The 21289-nt window shown below is 37.1% G+C and overlaps 1 protein-coding gene across 2 annotated transcripts in view; it reads right to left on the bottom strand.

The window, feature by feature from the left end:
- Vps8 (vacuolar protein sorting 8) overlaps positions 1 to 21289 on the bottom strand; it is a 221275-nt gene that overhangs the window by 47507 nt on the left and 152479 nt on the right. For both annotated transcript variants that reach the window (XM_068225913.1, XM_068225914.1), the window contains exons 13-14: positions 7777 to 7927; positions 2142 to 2383 (exon numbers count right to left, since the gene is read on the bottom strand). In XM_068225913.1, the coding sequence (XP_068082014.1) occupies positions 2142 to 2383; positions 7777 to 7927 (393 nt within the window). The remainder of the gene's footprint in view (positions 1 to 2141; positions 2384 to 7776; positions 7928 to 21289) is intronic.

Genomic DNA, 21289 nt, shown 5'->3' on the forward strand with positions numbered 1-21289 from the left:
TATTTTTATAATTACTTCCTCTTCCCCTCTAGTCAGCACCAGTCTTACTCTTTTCCACACTGATTTTCATTCCATAATTTTCAATAATCTCACTGAACATCTCAAGTTGCCCTTTTAACTCCTCTCAGTTTGCTCCCCACACCACAATATCATTTGCAAGCAGCATATTTTGTCCATAACCATTATGAATAAAAATGGTGAGAGCGCACTTCCTTGTCATAGTCCAGTTTCATTCCAAAACCACTCGGACTTCCCCATATGTGTCTGGACACTGCAGCAACAATTTCTGTACATTGCTTGTATATATTTCTATCATTTATCTTCCAAATCATTTATGTTGAATTACTTTCCATACCTTTGTTCTGGGTGCATTATTGTAAGCCTTTTATAAATCAAGGAATGTCATCATATCTCTTCTACATTCCCAATGTTTTTCCAATAACTGCCTTGTACTGAAGACGGCATTAAGGGTTGCTCTTCCATTTTTCGAAAACCATATTGCTCTTCTTGTAATTATTCTTCCACCTTTCTTTTCGTTCCCTTTTCTAGTACCCTTCAACATATTTTTGATACATGAGATATGTGTGCTTCCTCCATAATTATCGCATATCTCTCTGTCCCCCTTACTCCAGTCATTTGATATCAATTTTTGTTTCCAAATAAATTTAAATAGCCCATACAGCCACTGTAGACCAATGGGTCCTGCAGCTGTTATAATTTGTATGCACAATTCGTCCAATCCCCCTGCTTTACCCACTTTTATTTGTTTGATAGCAGTTTTCACAGTTCCATTGCGATTTCACTCTCAGATTCTGTCTCCTCACACTCTATCTCCATCATCTCATCCACACTATTCTCACATTCAGGAGTTTATTAAAATAATGCTTCCATCTTTTCTTTATTTCCTTTGGTTGCATTATTTATTATCTCTCCTATTTCCCTTTCACCTGTTCTGTTCAGACTTTCACTTTCCTTTGTTCTTACACCACCATACAGCATTCTTTATTGTTATACACACACCCTCTTCTCGAGTAATTCCTTCCCTGCTTTCCTTCTTTCTTCACTAACTATTTTCTTGCACCTTCTTTTTCTTATTTTTAACTTCTTTTACACTCTCATTCCACCATTGAGTCTCTTTATCTTTCACTCTTTTAGCCTTCTTGTACATGTCCTATTTCACATACACACTCTCCACTTCAGTTCTGGGTATGTGTTGCTTCACTTTATTTTGAAATTTTCCTTCTACTTCCATATCTTTTAATTTCCATACTACCGAGCTCGATAGCTGCAGTTGCATAAGTGCGGCCAGTATCCAGTAATCGGGAGATAGTGGGTTCAAATCCCACTGTCGGCAGCCCTGAAGATGGTTTTCCGTGGTTTCCCATTTTCACACGAGGCAAATGCTGGGGCTGTACCTTAATTAAGGCCATGGCCGCGTCCTTCCCATTCCTAGGTCTTTCCTATCCCATCGTCGCCATAAGACCTATCTGTGTCAGTGCGACGTAAAGAAAAAAAATTTCCATACTTTAATTTTCTTCTGTCTTATTTCTTTCATTTTCATTATTTTTCCTACTTTCATTTTTGCTACAACTACTCTATGGTCTCAAAGGCTACTTCTGGAAAGGCTGACAAGGAAAGAAGTATGAAGAATAGCTTAAAAACATAACATATACAACATATTCAAAACATAAAAATACAGCATTGCTAACATGGCGACCTGGTCACAGTTTACAAAGCATCGAACTCTTCACTCTGGATGACGTTCAGTTGTTTTATTGACTGAAGTGACAGTCTCGTACTCCATGTTTTGAAAATAGCACTTTAACCAATAATAATATTATTTGTTTTATGTCTCACTAACTACTTTTATGCTTTTTGGAGACACCCAAGTGCCAGAATTTTAACCCGCAGGAATTCGCTTATGTGCCAGTAAATATATCAACATAGGGCTGACGTATTTGAGCACCTTCATATACCATTGGAGTGAGCCAGGATCGAACCTGCCAACTTGAACTCAGAAGGCCAGCACTGTACTGCCTGAGCTATTCAGCCCAGCAGCAATGAGAAAGAAACTGTCATATAAAATATAGAATTAAGAGATTATAAGCTTCCACAGAAACTTTAGGGAAATAACTACTTACAAGGAAGCTTTATGTGCTTGATTCAGAAGTCTATCCTGGTCATAATGCTGGAGGCCACCAGCACGTATCAATTCCAAAAGAGCTTGCTGACGTTCTTCATGATGACCCATAGTACTAGAAGTTGATCCTTCAGTAAGAAATTCCACCACTTGTTCAAATAGCTGGCGTTCCACATGTAAACTGCACCATGGCTTTGCTAATTGACGAGCAAGGAAAGTGAAGAGAGATCCAACCTGGCTTGGCTATATTACCCAAAATAACAGGGAAAAAGTGTCTATTAGAAAAGTATTAATTTAAAAAATATATTCTGAGATCCAATCTTAAATAGAGCTAACATTCAGTCATACCACTTCTTACATATTCATAATACATGCATACATGTTTTGCCCCATTTTAAGGGCTTCATCAGTGCATTGGATTCTTTAGATCAATATTATATACTGTATTTAACATAACATACACTGATACAGCTCAATCATCATATCGTTCCCCACATACCTAAACCACGAATGTGTCAAAACAGTATTTTGAGTTCTATGCAGTTTATTTGCATTTGAAATAATCAGAGATGGGAAAAGGACGAAAGAAAGAATTAACTTGCCTGAATTACAGTTACTTGAGAAACATTTCACACAATTACAAATACAAATTACTTTTTCAACAAGTAATCAGTAAAATTACATTTAAAATCTCTTCACAGAACACCAGTCTTAAGAAAATTACAAAAAAATCCCCGCATGGGGCTGGAATGATACCAAAGTTTGCAAGAAACAAGATATGTCATTTTGTGTTTCTTAGCATGGACGCATTAAGTGGCAATCATCACTAAGTGAGACTAATAATAATGTTATTTTTATGTCCCGCCTACCCTACTTCTGACAGTTTTTGGAGACGCCAAGGTGCCGGAGTTTTGTCCTTCAGGAGTTCTTTTACGTGCCAGTAGATCTACCACGAGGCTGAGATATTTGAGCAACTTCAAATACCACCGGACTGAGCCAGGATTGAACCTGCCAAGTTGGGTCAGAAGGCCAGCACCTCAACTGCCTGAGTCATTCAACCCTCCTAAGTGAGACTACAAATAATACCGTTGAACTTCCAAAATTATATTTTCCCCACATTTTAATTCTAGTTAGTGACTTTTAGAATTTAGCATGATCTATCTACTAAAAACCAAAATATTGGACAAGTGGTTAATGGCATCACAAAATAAAGCCCAGCATTAGATTTAAGATATCCACAAAAAAGAAGATAATACACATTTTCTTTGTAACTGTAATGATTCTCCAGGAAATTGTGCAAACCACACATTCCAGAGCAAATGCAGGCTGAGCACTGTTCGACTGGTTTCTTGCCCAAGAATGATTGATTACTATACTAATGGAGAGTACAAAGAGGCCTTCAGAAACTAATTCACAGATTTGTTAAACTCATTTTGTTACCAGCAACTTAAAAATGACAACTTACACATTAACATCGGGTAGAAACAGAAGTCAATGACATTGCCGGCTATTGGCTCATCAGTAATGGGTACATTCTGCCAGTTTATTAATGTTTTTACTATATGTTAGTATTCCACTGTTCGTAATGTTTACGTAATGCATCTGTTTACAATAACAGAGTTTTGAAGATTTTATTGATCATTAATTCGTTACTGTTATTTTTTTTCATGGCTGTCTGAAAGAAAACTACCAGCACAATACTGTCAATATTCAATGATACTACTGTTGTTTTTGATATTATCAGAGATATTATTGCGTCCTATTCAATACGTATATCCATCTTCAGCTGGAGTAAGATCAAAATAGCATTTAGAACCTCCAACTCCAGACATAATAATAATAATAATAATAATAATAATAATAATAATAATAATAATAATACTTGAACTCCGGAGTTTACAAATTAGAATTCCAATCCTGTAGTCCCAGCTATATCAGTCAAACAGTCCGCAACTTTGTAATAAGGTACACTGAACATCACAATGCTCTTAAATATAAGTTTTTCAGCTATGAGTGAGCATCATAAGAATCTAGTCACAAATACACATCAAGTGAACAAGATCTGAAGATCCTGCATAACGAGAAAAAAAGGCACCTTGCTCAACATTCTCGAGAGCATCCACATAAATATAAATCAATTTAGGAACCCCTCTTATAATTTAAATGAAATCAACGAAGAAAAAAAAACCATTTTACTCGAAACATTCATTCCATTTATTTGCCAGCGTTTCTAGAATAAAAACAAACCCCACTTCCAGCCCTCCAACCCAACACCACCCCTCCCTCCCCCTCGCACCGACTTTGTGGCTCCCTCCCTTACTCCTTTCACTCCTCCTCCTATACTCGCTAACACAGTTGAGCCAGCTACAAACACGACCAGTGGAAGCAGGACCTCTAAACTGGTCAGGCCGTTTGAGAGGGCAATTATTTAATAAGTCAAAAGTTTTCTTTTTGTTTATCTTTTATCTTTTAGCCCAAGCTTCTCATATATACTCATTCATTTTTTCCATTACAGATTCAGATTTTATTGACAGTTTCCACTACCAAGTCACAAACGCTATACTTGGCATTTGTTTCCTGTCAAACTATGTTCTTAACTTTTGTTGCCCTCTAGACCAGGGGTTTCCAATTTGTAAGGGCTCGAGGGCCATATTGGAAACCTTAGTCATGTTCATGGGCCGCACTTGAATAATAGGCCAATTTTCGTAAAATTCTGCATACAGTAGGCGTACAGAAGTACCATTAGGAAAAAATAATGTGCATAATTCAATTGAAATAAAGGTTTGATAATTTTAAATACTTAGGTAAAACATTATTTTACAACTGGATAAAAGGGTGAAATTTGGAGCCGGGCAGAGTGGCTCAGATGGTTGAAGCACTGGCCTTCTGAGGTTGGTAGGTTCGATGTTAGATCATTCCGAAGGTGCTCAAATACGTCAGCCTCATGTCGATTGATTTACTATCACGTAAAAGAACTCCTGTGCAACAAAATTCCGGCACCTCGGCGTCTCCAAAAAACATCAAAAGTAGTTAGTGGGACGTAAAAATCAATCATTATTATTATCATCTGAAATTATGATTTTCAATTTTTTAAAATGAAAACTAATCCATTCTAATCAAGTGAATTTTTAAAAAGAGGAAATAATATTAAAGAATGAACTCGTTGTGACTTGGGTCAATAACGAATATAAAAATTAATACATTTTTGAACGACTTATAAAATATTATTTGGTAACTATTCTTCACATTATTTATTAAAATGTCCTCGCGGGCCGCATTATATAGCTTAGCGGGCCACATGCGGCCCGCGGGCCGCAATTTGGAAACCTCTGCTCTAGATCATTCGAGTATGTAACTCGATGAAGAGAGACTGTTTTTCATACCAATATAAATGGTCCATTATTGGACATTATAAATTTTCCAGCTAACTCATTCCTGGTTGCCAGCGTTTTGCCCCCCGGGTGCTAAGTTGGGCTCATCAGTTGGTACCTAGCACATCCACCAAGACGCATGGCTAGTGCATACCAAGGAGGCCACTGCGTAGGCTGCTTGGAGCCACCAGCAGTGCCAATGCACTATGAGAGACTTTGTCCCATTAACAAAAATTGATGCCTGCTTGGTCATCAGATGATATAGATGTTGATTCCCATAGGGAACCTGAAATATTTGTACCAAGTGAGTAAATTTATAATACCAATACAAATGGTGTGGTATGCACATATAGTCATTGTATCGCACTTGTAACATAATACTGCTTAATGAACCAAAGCGGTGACACAATATAGGCTAACTGACCTCCTGTTAACAACTCAGGCCTGTACATCGGATTTTTATCTACTGTCAGCTCCGTGTGAATATCCAATGACTTTAAACACGACGCCACTGCTGTAAATCAACATCTATCGCGAGGTGCGATGTTAACCACTGAGGCGAGCTCAGTTATAAAACTAATTGACTCGTGTAGATAATACATATTTCGATTCCTAGAGTGAACTTGAAATATTTATTCTGAACGAGTAAATACGTAATTTCAATGTAATGTAATTGGTCCGTTATTGGAAATTACAATTTTTCCAACTAACTCATTCTTGGTTGCCAGCATTTCTCCTCACTGTACCAATTTGGGTTCTGTAACTAGCATACCTACCAAGATTCACGACTTGTGCATGTAGCGGAGGCCATTCGACAGGCTACTTGGAGCCTCGGTCAGTGCCAATGCACTATGAGAAACTTTGTCTCTTTTACAAAATTGATTTTGATTTTTTGATATTTCAATTTACCTATGGGAATCAAAAACTATACCATCTGATGGCCTAGCAGGCATTAATTTTTGTAAAGACAAAATTATCTGTACCTCCACTATATGCACTAGTCATATGTCTTGACAGGTGTGGTAGTTTCAAACTGGTGAGCCTAAATTGGCACACTGAGGTAAAACGCTGGCAACGAAGAATGGGTTAGCTGAAAAATTTATAATTTCCAATAACAGAACAATTATAATGGAATTATGAATTCTCATTCAGGACAAACATTTCAAGTTCCCTATGGGAATCGACATCTGTATTACCTGATGGACTAGCAGGGACCAATTTTTATAAAAGAGACCAAGTTTCTCACACTGCACTGGCATTGCCTGACGCTCCAAGTAGCCTGCACACTAGCCTCTACTAGGTCGGTGGTTGCAGAGTAGGCTTTGGCCTACAAGTGGCCATGGCTGGTCTGTGGTCCGACAGCTCTGCACTCCAACCGACCAACCAAGCAAACAGTTATACCGTGGCTCTACGCCTCTGCATTTGGGAGATGGAGAGGGGCTGATCCCCACCATCACCTATCCTGAGAATGGTTTCCAAGGTTTTACATTCTCCTCCTCCAACGCGAATGTCGGGAGAGTTCCTAGCATAAGCCACGGCTGACAACCCTCCCACTTTCACCAGAAATCGCCTAGCCTGAGAGACGGCGAGGAGGAGGAAGAGCAGAAGGAGGAGGATGAGGAAGAGCAGGAGGAGGAGGAGGCGGAGGAGCCTGAGCCTCCACCACCTGCACTTGATATGCGTAATGATAGGTGTGCTAGTTACCACCTGATGAGTCCAAACAGGAACACTTGGGTGAAACACTGGCAACCAAGAATGAATTAGCTAGAAACTTTATAATTTTCAACAATGGATCATTATATCAGAATCACATAGATAAGGCATGCAGACATAGAATTTTTACAATGTGCTTTATGTCGCACCGACACAGATAGGATTTATTGCAATGATGGGATGGGACAGAAAAGGGTTAGGAGTGGGAAGGAAGCGACTGTGGCCGTAATTAAGGTACAGCCTCAGCATTTGCCTGGTATGAAATTGGGAAACCATAAAAACCATCTTCAGGGCTGCCGAGAGTGGGGTTCGAACCCACTATCTCCCGAATGCAGGCAAACAAGATAATAGACTTGATATTTAACTATTTCAGAGTAAGATATATCAAATTGAATGAAGCTGCAGCATAAGCTGCAAATTGGGGATGGTTGAGGCTCAAAATACTAAAACTTGTGGACTGATTGCTTAAAGACATAACATTCAATACTAAAGATTTATGAATGATATAAATCTATTTTGTTACATGATAGAAGAAGCAAAAGGAAAACATACCGTATAGCCATCTCCCTGCACCATTACCAACAACAGAATGTCGACCAGTCGTTGAACTTGGCGCAAACCAAGCTCTGTCATAAACTCTGGCTCTTCAAAAGCCAATGCCAGAACATTCAAAAATTCTCGAGTGTCAAAATGAAGCAGGGCTCTGGGGATGAAGAGAGGAAATATCAGTAAGTTTAACATGTCTACACCTTATTCCAATGAATTCACTTCATGCTTAAATGGACTTGCAAATTTATCAAATCAGTGAAGTATTTCTTTTTTCTTCCCCTCCTCACAGGCAGATAATGAAGTAAGGAATGGGTGAATATGGTATGTTTTCTAAAATGTAACAGATGTAATGGACTTGAGGACATTGAAGGAGATGACAGGTAAACAGCACGATATATTAGATACAAGGAATAGCCAATAAACGACCAAGATGACTTAGCAGATCAAAATAATAAGTAAATGTCAAACGGACAAGAACTTTATAAAATTCAGAAAAACTCAATTATCAAAAATTTCCCCATGTCACACTGGGGCGAAATGCAGGTAAATTTTGACGATTGAGTTCTCCTGAATATTATTTAGCTATCTCAATCGGAAGCCATATCTTTTGGTCAGATAAATACAAGTTTATTGACTGACTATCTTTTAACTCCATCTTCGCACGCGTGGAATTTGTTTTTGTGCCCATTTATTGAATTGATGAACAATGGAAATTATATCAAAGAGTGTCCAGCAGTTTTTAAGATACGGTGGACCATGTAGATAAACTCTCTGGTTACAGTGAGGTCATAATGCCTCTGTATACACTACATTTTTGTTTGCATTACATGCACTAATTAAAAACACAGCAATTATCTGAATTACCGGATCTAGATAAGCCGACATATCAATCACCTGGAGAGAAACATTCTTGCCTCTAAATATAAACTCATGTATTTTGAACAATCATCCCTGGGCTTTATTAACTGTTATGGCAAAGGTAATTTTCACTGGAGATTGCAATCAGTTGTAAGGTAAAACTGTTAGTGTCACAGGGATCCAAGATGTGTGTGCCAGCTGTCCAGCTGCAACATTTATTTCAGTAACAGAAATATTGCTTAACTGTACTGGCACAAAAGCGGTAAGATGGAAGGGAAGTTTCAGAGTAATAAATTCAGTGAGCTTTAAGAGTACAATAGTATCCAAACGAAGTTAGTAACTAAATACTGTAGGTAGGTAATAGCGTTACAAATAACTGCAATAAACATTGTAACAGTCTAGATGCCATTAATATAGTATGCAATGGTAATCATATGCATAGTCTTAAGAAAGGATCTTCCTAAATTAATATATACATGGCAGTATACATGGACTCAGAATAGCAAATAGACTTTGGCCAGAAAGAGCAGTCTAGGAGGATACAAAATTTCAACTGATACAAGATGCAGGGCTGGACGTGGAGATCAGTTAAAGGATTTAACAGGGAAGTATAACGAGAGTATAAGAAATCTGGTGTGGAGGAAGGAAGTTACCAATGAAGTATAAAGAGGTGATGTATAAGGTCAAGCGATTTTGAATTATTTCAACATTTTTTAATCGTTGTTTTAAAAAGTACTATGTTAACACTTCTGATGAAAATGATGCATGATACTAGCATGTTTAAGTAACATTTCTGAAACATAAACATGTAAATACACAGATGTAATGCCACTATCTGATTCACCCCTTCATATTTTAACAAGGGAAATTTTAATGTGGCAGTATGGATTTATCATGGGGTAATTTGAATAACAATGAAATCGACCATTAATTACAATAAGAATATAATTCTGTATCTAACAGTTCTTTACATGCTAAATAAAATATTTGAGGTCATGCTGAACATAAATGAGGATAATTACAAATAATTCAAATTTCACATTTCACATTCTATATATATAAAATAGCATGTACTGACTGACTGATTCATCATCGCCAAGCCAAAACTACTGGACATAAAGAAATGAAATTTTGGGGATACATTTATATTAGGTTGTAGGTGCTCGCTAAGGGAGGAATTTTGGATATTCCGGCACTAAGGGGGTGAATTTTTAAAATGAGCATATCTGTATCTCAAAAACTTCAAAGTTTACAGATGTAAAAATTGGTATTTGGAATCTCCTTTAAAAATAAAGAAACATGCACTTGGGGGGGGGGGGGGGGGGAATCAATTCGGTAGGGGGGATGAAAACAGTGATGAATTCCTTTTATGAGGATACATATATCTCAAAAACTGAAGATGTTACAGTCATGATAATTCGTATTTGGAAGCTCTTTTAAAGAAACGGGTACTGTTTATTTTTGGAAATTTCACGTAAGTGGGGAGTGTGATAGGAACTTAAATAAATGGAATTCTTTTTCTGGAGAAACTTATATATCAAAACTGAAGGTTACAGACGTGGAAATTGGCATTTGCAATCTCCTTGAAAAGTAAAGAAACATGCATTTTTTGGGTGGGTGAAACCAACTTAACGGGCGGGGGTGGTGTGAAAAAGGAATTTAATTCTTTTCATGAGGATACTTACATCTCAAAAACTAAAGATGTTAGAGGCATGAACATTTGTATTTGGAATCTTCTTTCAAAGTAAAGCAACACGTGTCCTTTTGTCTTCGGAAAATCCACTTAAGGGGGGTGAATGAATTGAAAAATTAGTTGAATTCTTTGTATGAGGATACTTATATCTTAAAAACTAACGATGTTAAAGAAACACATTTTTTTGGGGAGGGGGAATCAACTTAACGGGTAGGAAGGGTGGGGGTGGGGGTGTGAAAATGGAGTTGAATTATGTTTATGAGGATACTTATATCTGAAAAAATTAAGATGTTACAGACGTGAAAATTAGTATTTGGAATCTCCTTTAAAAATAAAGAAACACGCATTTGATTTTTTTTGGGAAAATCGACGTAAAGGGAGTGGGGTTGAAAATAATTAAAGCAGTTACAGACGTGAAAGTTGATATTTTGAATTTCCTTTCAAAATAAAGAAACATGTTTATTTTTGTTTTTGGAAAGGACACTTAAGGCAGGAGAGGGGCGGAAAGAAGTGAAGAAGAGGAAGAAGTTGAATTATTTTTATGAGTATACATTTATCTCAAAAACTGAAGGTGTTACAGATGTACAGACATGAAAACTGGTATTTGGAATCTCCTTTAAAAATAATGAAACACGTATTTTTTGTTTCTAGAAAATCCAGTTAAGGGCTGAAAGGAATTGGAAAAGACAGTGAATTTTAGAAATGATTACCGGTATATCTACATTATAGTAAAAAACTGAACATGTTAAAGACAAGAAACTTGGTATTTGGAAAATCCTTTAAAAATACAGGAACTTCTATCTATACAGGTACCCTTTTGTTTTCGGAGAAGGCACTTAATGGGGGGGGGAAGCAGTGAAAAAGAGTTGAATTACTTTTTATGAGGATACTTATATCTTAAAAACTGAAGATGCTACAGACGTGAAAATTTTTATTTCGAATCTCCTTTAAAAATAAAGAAACATGTATTTATTTTTTAGACTTGAGAGAAGACTGTTTCTCACATGTACGGATCTATGTCGCATGGTCGCCTTAGCCACAAAAGGTAATACCACAAACATGGTTTACAAAGATTTTCTGGGGTAAATGAAACTTAATTTTTGGGTGAGTTTTTAAACTTCACGAATTTTCAGGTAATGTCTTAGTACAATGCAGAGGAACAATTACTTTCACCAAATTACAAAATCCACGCGAGCAAAGCCGCGGTTACTTGCTAGTTGTAAGATATAATGTATGTTTCTGACACGATTAAATAAATAAATCTCCAACGGAATAACTACAAATGAACTGTTCTTTCCTTTAGCTCTAACGTATCGCTCATGATACCATGATCTGCAGCACTGGCAACGAATCTATTCCCACATTTTGATGATGCTTGTTTAAAGGGGCCTAACACATAGGTCATTGGCCCCTAATGGTACGAGCCTCCGAACAAAATGAGACGAAATGCAATGACAGTTTAAAAGTACAAAATTCATCCACTGACCAGAATTCAAAACGTGATGAAGAATGAACGGATGAATATGAATTTAAAACAATCAGTGGATCCGACCAGCAATGCCTCACCTTCCCAGAAACAATATTACTGACCAAGGGACTGCTTCCAAAGCACAATCCTGAATCAATGATGCTTGTTGTCTAAAGGGGTTCAATATCCAGGTCCAAAATCCAGGTCATTGGTACCTCATAATGGTACTTATTGCTAGGAAAATAGAACCATGCTATTTTTCATGTCGCGGTACTAATCAAAAGTAGTATAGACTCGCGGTATTCCATACATTATGGTACTAGTCACAGGTAATGAAATTCGCACATGTAACACAGACCTATGGTGTTTCGCACACAGCGGCGCTATTTACAGGCAACGCAAACCTATGGCATTCCTCACATAAGTGGACTAAGCACAGGGACCCACACTATCCCATGGTGTTCCTCACATAGTGCGTACGAAGCATAGGCAAGGCAGAACCATGGTGTCGCTCATCCCATGGTGTTGCTCATATAGGGGTACGAATCACAGGTATTGTAAAATGCATCCTGAGCCACACACTGTCGCTACTAATCACAAACCTATTTTGTACCTAACATAGTGATACTACGCGCGACGAAAAGCGACCCATGGTGTTCCCTGCATGATGGTACTAATTACAAGTAGTCTCATGGTTCTAATTTGATCATCCCTTGATCGCCTCTTTTAGCCGCCTCTTACGACAGGCAGGGGATACCATGGATGCATTCTTTGTCTGCATCCCCCATCCACAGGGGGTTGTGTGTTTGGTCTGAGAAAGGTATTTTATTTCCCTCAAGTCCGCCGGCAAGCCGGTTAGGAACTCCCTATCCGCCACACGGGACGCACCACATGGGAGTATCACCTCTCACCCTACTATGCCAGCGTAATAGGTCCGTGGAGTTTCAAGAAGACTGGGATATCTAACGCGATGGATGGCTCAAGGGATGATGTCATGTGGGATGATGCAATGGATATGAACAAATCTGATGTAGATTATCTGTCTACCGGTATGTCTTCTGAAGAAAGCTATGGAGAGTATAGGACAGGTATGTTAATTTTATTTATGCACTTAACGAACTAACTTTGATCAGTGCACTTTATATGCCTGATATTTATCATATAATGCAATGTTTGTGTTGCTTGGTTTGACCCAAAGTTCACCTGTATTGCCACGACTTTCGAACTTGATCACAGCACTGTGTTTGAAGAAAAGTCACAACTGTTGAAATTTTGTGTTAATTTAGCTACTTGCTTTAAATAATAATTTGATAAATAAATGAATATTCTGAAGTTGTATACTTCAATTTTAAGTCCGACTTGTTTTTGTCAATGTAGGATGCTAAAAGGTTTGTTTTTTTCCACCTATTCAATACATATAAATTTCATAAATTAGGAATTTATTATTGATTCCACTTGAGACATGTTTCGCCCTTCATTGAGGGCATCATCAGTCAAAATATCACCTCAAGGTAAAAAATCAGGTAACTGGTTAGTAGTTGACATGTACAAATTAATACAATTACAAAAATTTAAGTATGGGAAATAGTTGTACAAAAGTGATGGTTGAACATATAGGTTTATAGATGAAAAGTCAGCACCAATGCCTAAAATTAACATAGTAGAGTTCGGCAGTGGTGCTCTGGAGAAACAGTTGACGCAATCATAGGAAAATAAAAAGTTTAAAAATATTTACATTATAACAATTAAGGGAGAAAAGGTGTAGTGTTCGGCGTCAATGTTTGTAACCAAGAATTAATGTCAAAGGTTGGTAACTATACAGTATTTAGATTGTTCAATTGAACAGTTGAGATAAAGTTTTAAAAATATTTACATTATAACATTCAGCGTAAATGTTTGTAATAAAAACTAATGTCAATAGTTGGTAACTATATAGTAATTACATTATCTAATTGAATAGTTGAGAATTTACATTATATACATAATTACACAAGAGCAGCTGGTGTGCAAGGATAAAAAAATTTCAGTACCAAGTGCGTCCTGATGTTTTAGAGGTTGGAAGAAGGAATTAGCATTGACATTTCAGACATATGTAGAGCAGTTTATTTTAGTTAAAATCACCGGGGGTAGGGAAATATTTCATAGCCAAATGAGGTTTTATAGGCATCAAGCTGAAAGTTTTCCAGTTGCAGCACCGAGATCGGTACGGAGACTGGTCAGTGTGGATGGAGATTCATGGGTATTCGGTGCGTTTGAACGGCAACAATGGTGACAGTCAATAGTGGGTAATTGCTAATTAGGAAAATGTTGCGGGTTGAAACTTTCGCTTATTCTTTTAGTTGACTTCTGTAGCAACGAATGTGATGTGAAGACATCGGTGTGAAATGCCGGTGAGACAACTTGATATTGTTCCGTGGAATAAAGTATGGCGGACTTCGGGATGAAGTTATTGTTCTTTACTGGTCTGGTGAGATAGAATAGAGTTGCTTGTGTTGTGAACTGCTGTGGAGAGATTAGAATGTATACGGCAATTGCAGAGTCAGAGCGTTAAAGCTGGGGTGAGGCATCTTCTCATTCTGACTGCGAAGAGGAGCCATAGTGGCACGCCATATTTGTGCCGATGTGCGCTGGGTTCCGACGTATTGTTGAAAGTTGTATTGTATGAAGTGGAAGTTATCTGTAATTGAGATGTTAATAGTTACACACTAACTAATAGAACACAGCGCACATCGGCACAAATATGGCGTGCCACTACGGCTCCTCTTCGCAGTCAGAATGAGAAGATGCCTCACCCCAGCTTTAACGCTCTGACTCTGCAGTTGCCGTATACATTCTAATCTCTCCACAGCAGTTCACAACACAAGCAACTCTATTCTATCTCACCAGACCAGTAAAGAACAATAATTTCATCCCGAAGTCCGCCATACTTTATTCCACGGAACAATATCAAGTTGTCTCACCGGCATTTCACACCGATGTCTTCACATCACATTCGTTGCTACAGAAGTCAACTAAAAGAATAAGCGAAAGTTTCAACCCGCAACATTTTCCTAATTAGCAATTACCCACTATTGACTGTCACCATTGTTGCCGTTCAAACGCACCGAATACCCATGAATCTCCATCCACACTGACCAGTCTCCGTACCGATCTCGGTGCTGCAACTGGAAAACTTTCAGCTTGATGCCTATAAAACCTCATTTGGCTATGAAATATTTCCCTACCCTCAGTGATTTTAACTAAAATAAACTGCTCTACATATGTCTGAAATGTCAATGCTAATTCCTTCTTCCAACCTCTAAAACATCAGGACGCACTTGGTACTGAAATTTTTTTATCCTTGCACACCAGCTGCTCTTGTGTAATCTATATATATATAAAATAACTTGTCCTGACTGACTGACTGATTCATCATCGCAGAGCCAAAACTACTGGACGTAAAGAAATGAAATTTTGGGGATATATTCATATTAAGATGTAGGTGCTCGCTAAGAGAGGATTTTTGGATATTCCTTCGCTAAGGGGGTGAAAAGAGGGGTGAAATTTTAAAATGAGTGTGTCTATATCTCGAAATTTTAAAAGTTTACAGATGTAAAAATTGGTATTTAGAATCTTCTTTAAAAATAAGGAAATACGTATTTTTTTGTTTTCAGAAAATCCCAATAGGAGGGCTGAAAAGGAGTGAAAATGGGGAAAATGGGTTGAATGCCCTTAATCAGGATACCAGTACTTATATCTCAGAAACTGATGATATTACAGACCTGAAAATTGGTACCTTTGATCTCTTTCAAAAATAAAGAAACACGTATTTTTTTGTTTTTGGAAAATCCAATTAATGGGAGGGTGAAAAGGGGGTGAATTTTTAAAATGAGTGAATATATATCTCCAAACTTTTAAAGTTTGCACATGTAAAAATTGGTATTTAGAATCTTCATTAAACATAAAGAAACACGTATTTTTTTTGTTTTCGGAAAGTCGCAATAGGAGGGGTGAAAAGGGGTGAAAAAGGGGTTGAATGCCTTTAATGAGGCTACTTATATTTCAGAACCTGAAGATATTACAGACCTGAAAATTGGTGTTTGGGATCTCCTTTAAAAATAAAGAAACACGTATTTTTTGTTTGTGGAAAATCCAATTAAAGGGGGGGGGGGGGGTGAAAAGGGGGTAATATTTTAAAATGAGTGTATCTATATCTCAAAACTTTTGAAGCTTATAGATGTGAAAATTGGTATTTACAATCTCCTTTAAAAATAAAGAAACACGTATATTTTGCTTTCAGAAAATCCCAATAGGAGGGGTGGAAAAGGTTGAAAAAGGTGTCGAATGCCTTTAATGAGTCTACTTATATTTCAGAACCTGAAGATACTACAGACCTGAAAATTGGTGTTTGGGATCTCCTTTAAAAATAAAGAAACACGTATTTTTTGTTTTTGGAAAATCCAATTAATGGGGGGGGGGGGTTGAAAAAGGGGTGATTTTTAAAAATGAGTGTATCTATATCTCAAAACTGTTAAAGTTTATAGATGTAAAAATTGGTATTTAGAATCTCCTTTAAAAATAAAGAAACAAGTATTCCTTTTTTTTCGGAAAATCCCAATAGGAAGGGTGTAAAAGGGTGAATAATGGGTTGAATGCCTTTAATGAGGCTACTTATATTTCAGAACCTGAAGATATTACAGACCTGAAAATTGGTATTTGGGATCTACTTTAAATGTAAAGAAACACGTATTTTTTCGTTTTTGAAAAATCCAAATATTGGGGGGTGAAAAGGGGGGTGAATTTTTAAAAATGAATGTGTCTACATCTTAAAACTTTAAAATTTACAGATGTAAAAATTGGTAGTTAGAATCTCCTCTAAAAATAAAGGAACACGTATTTTTTTGTTTCCTGTAAATCCCAATGGGAGGGATGTAAAGGGGTGCAAAATGGGTTGAATGCCTTTAGTGAGGATACATATATCTCAGAAACGGAAGATATTACAGAACTGAAAATTTGTATATGGGATCTCCTTTAAAAATAAAGAAACACGTATTTTTTTAGTTTTTGGAAACTCCAATTAATAGCCGTTAAACAGAAGTGACAAAAAGGGGTGAATTTTTTGAAAGAATATCTTGGAAACGTAAAATGTTACAGACGTAAAAAGTGGGTGTTTGTAATCTCCTGTAAATGTAAAGAAACATAGGTGATTTGTTTTTGGAAACTCCACTTAAGGGGAACCCAAAAGGGGTAAAATTTTAAAATGAGAATTTTTACAGTATATCTAAAAAACTCAACACGTTACAGAAGTGAAAAATGGTATTTTTGTCTCTATTAAACATGAAGAAACGTGTATTTTTAGTTTTCGGAAATACCACTTGGGTGGAGGGGGGGTGAAAGTGACTGAAAAAGGTGTTGAATTCTTTTAATTAGGCTACTGATATCTTAAAAATGAAGATGTTACAGACGTGAAATTTGATATTTGCAATCTGCTTTAAAAGTAAAGAAACACGTATTCTCGGAAAATCCAATGAAGGGGGGCGAGGCGGGTGAAAGAATTGAAAAATTAATTGACTTTAATTGTATGAGAATATATACATCTAACAAAAACTAAAGTTGTTACAGACGTGAAAATTCGTATTTGGATCTCCTTTAAAAACAAAGAAAAACGCGTTTTGGGAGGGAAAGCATCTTGGGGGGCGGGAGTGTAAAGGAGTTGAATTCCTTTCATGAGGACACATAAATCAAAAAGTGAAGAGGTTAGAGTCGTGATAATTGGTATTTAGAAGATCCTTTACTATTAAAGAAACAAGTATATTTTGCTGGAAAATTCACTTGGGGGGGGGGGGGAGTAGTTTGAAATGAAGTGACAAAAGTAAATTATATTTATGGGGATACTTATATCTCAAAACTGAAGGTAATAGACGTGAACATTGGTGTTTGGAATCTCCCTTAAACATAAAGAAACACGCCTTCTTTTAATTTTTTGGAGGGGGGGGGGAGTTGGCAGTAAAAACGTAAATGCGGTGGGGTGTAAAAGGAGGTGAGACCAATTGATTTTACTGTTCTTAATGTAGTTATAAGGGTCCTCCGTTGCTCAGGCGGCAGCGCGCCGGCCTCTCACAGCTGGGTTCCGTGGTTCAAATCCCAGTCACTCCATGTGACATTCGTGCTGGACAAAACGGAGGCGGGACAGGTTTTTCTCCGGATACTCCGGTTTTCCCTGTCATCATTCATCCCAGCAACACATAATAGTAATAATAATAAGAAGAATATTAATAATAATAATAATAATAATAATAATAATAATAATAATAATAATAATAATAATGTTCCGCACCGTCGTCAAATGTGCGGACAGCGCTGGAAACGGCTCCTGGACGGTTAATGGCTAAGAATGCAGTCCGACCGCGGGTTCAGTGCCGCCAAGGCACCCAATATGACACCACGCCGGATCTCCCGAAGGATTTTATCCAGATTAAAAATGATTATAGGAAAATACGGTATGGCAAAGATTTACGGACCTAACTGACCGGGAAGAATACCTGAGCCTAGCCCGGGAAGTACGAAATCTATTGCTGGAAAGGAAGATTGAAAAATGGGAGGAAACGTGCCGTAATCTAATAGAAAACGAGTCAGATCGGGAATTTTGGTGGATTCTCGCTGAAAACGAGTCAGATCGCGAATTTCGGCGGATTATATATCTAAAAAAATAAGCATTCAATTATAAATTTCAGTATAATACCGTAGCGAAGCACGGGTACCTTGCTAGTTATGTATATAATGTAAATTCTCAACTATTCAATTAGATAATGTAATTACTATATAGTTACCAACTATTGACATTAGTTTTTATTACAAACATTTACGCTGAATGTTATAATGTAAATATTTTTAAAACTTTATCTCAACTGTTCAATTGAACAATCTAAATACTGTATAGTTACCAACCTTTGACATTAATTCTTGGTTACAAACATTGACGCCGAACACTACACCTTTTCTCCCTTAATTGTTATAATGTAAATATTTTTAAACTTTTTATTTTCCTATGATTGCGTCAACTGTTTCTCCAGAGCACCACTGCCGAACTCTACTATGTTAATTTTAGGCATTGGTGCTGACTTTTCATCTATAAACCTATATGTTCAACCATCACTTTTGTACAACTATTTCCCATACTTAATTTTTGTAATTGTATTAATTTGTACATGTCAACTACTAACCAGTTACCTGATTTTTTACCTTGAGGTGATATTTTGACTGATGATGCCCTCAATGAAGGGCGAAACATGTCTCAAGTGGAACCAATAATAAATTCCTAATTTATAAAATTTATATGTATTGAATAGGTGGAAAAAACAAACCTTTTAGCATCCTACATTCAGTATCTTCAATACGGATAACAATGATTTTTATCACTTGTTTTAGTCATCCGTAATATCCACATATTCCGCTTTCCTTCCCCCCTCCCTCGAGTTTTGGCCTATAAATTTTACGAAGGAAAATGGGGAAATAATGTAATTAAATATGGTACTTCAATAACTTACAGCAAAGGAATAAATGGACAACAAAACATCCCAATCTTCAACTTGTAGAGACAGTCATAAGAAGATAATATACCTCCTATGCAGTGGAAGATGGTAGTAATCAAGAAAGTGCCTCTTGGCTGTGATGGATTAATTCATGTAGTGACTGTGTAGATGAGTAACGGTGAATGTAAAAGGTCTATTCACAATCTCTGTCCCTTACCAACTGTGAAATAGAAAAGATAAGATGCCTTTTGGTGGGCAGTATGTTTGATAATCTATTTATTTGTTACAAGATTAAGTAATAGTGTCACTATAAACTGATGTAGTACCACGGACCACACTGGGTACAAGAAGACCATTTTCCCCCATGTTACAAGATGGCTACAATGTGTATATTATATAATATTGAACTCTCACAGTTAGCAAGCATATCACCTGCAACTTGTATCTACGAATCATTGTATGTACCTATAAATCAATAATTATTACGTTCAATAAGATTATATAGTTCTTTTATTTGGAAAAAACCAGGAGAGTATCTATAATAGCATCATTTTATAAATAACATTAGTATAGATTAGGTAATGGAATTCGGAATTAGCTCTGAAAACAGAGGAAAGGGAAAGTGCAAGAAGTGTTTCAATAGTCTGAAATCAAGTAGATAAACCAAACCAAATTAACCACAGATTTGGCCTTGGAAGAATGTGAGATGAAAGAAGTCCAAAAACAAAGAAGAGAATATAAGGAACACTCTGAAGCTGTGCAAGAATGAAGGAATTTTACACTGTACTTCCTTTGGGGTCAAATCCTACAAATGTAACTACACAGTGATAATTTCTTCTTCTTCTTCTTCTTCTTCTTCTTCTTGCTATTTGCTTTACGTCGCACCGCCACAGATGGGTCTTATGGCGACGATGGGATAGGAATGGCCTAGGAGTTGGAAGGAAGCAGCCGTGGCCTTAAGGTACAGCCCCAGCATTTGCCTGGTGTGAAAATGGGAAACCACGGAAAACCATCTTCAGGGCTACCGACAGTGGGATTCGAACCCCCTATCTCCCGGATGCAAGCTCACAGCCGCGCGCCTCTACCCGCACAGCCAACTCGCCCGGTGAGAGTGATAATTTAAAGTTAAGTGTACATTCATAAAAGATATGGAAAATTTCATTAGTTTACATCTAACAGGGTTCAGTATTTACCATTAGTGAATTCATAGGTGAGTGATTATATTAATAAAAGTATTGAAAAAATGCCATCAAGAAAACTATACTAAATATACTAAAAATGGATGAGACAAGTTTAATAAAATTGCTGTGTGCTTAGGAGATATTATGAAATACTGGAGTGGAAAAATTTTGGCTTGAAAGGAGGAATTTTTTACATGGCATTAAATCTATAGACATTGGATCTCTTTTGGATCCCAAACAACTGCACTGGGACTTGAAGCTGCAACCTTGAGCATAAAAAAGAGCACTTAACTGTGTTACTCAGCTAGTTAAGAGAGAGAAAGACAGATAGTTATGGTGGGAACATTTGTCACTTCTAGAGCATTTAAAAATACGTTTAAATATTTGATCATCATCTCATCTCTGGTTAGTTATAGTGCTCACAGTGCTCTAAGTCTTTAAGTTCGAGCCAGAATAAGTTTGCTACTTTTATCAATCTGCCTGGTTATCACTACACGAAGTAAGTGATATACGAGCATTCCTTATGCAGTCAGTTCCTATGAAGAATGATGTGAGGTGTTACTTGTAGGTTTCGTTGTTGGTGGTGAGCTTAGTAGGTTCACATCAGTGCATTCTGGCTCAGTGAGGAAAGAATCGGGATAGGTATCTCACACCTCATTTCCCTAACAAGCCTCTACAGTGAAGCCTACACTTTCTATGGTAACTGATGGTAAAACTGTTGGGGATACAACCGGCCTCTGAGGCGAGGACTCAACACACATACAGTAGAAGTCCGTTATAGAGAGAATTCACAACAGCGAAAAAT

This window comes from Anabrus simplex, chromosome 2 (assembly GCF_040414725.1).
Source record: "Anabrus simplex isolate iqAnaSimp1 chromosome 2, ASM4041472v1, whole genome shotgun sequence".
NCBI classification, from domain to species: domain Eukaryota; kingdom Metazoa; phylum Arthropoda; class Insecta; order Orthoptera; family Tettigoniidae; genus Anabrus; species Anabrus simplex.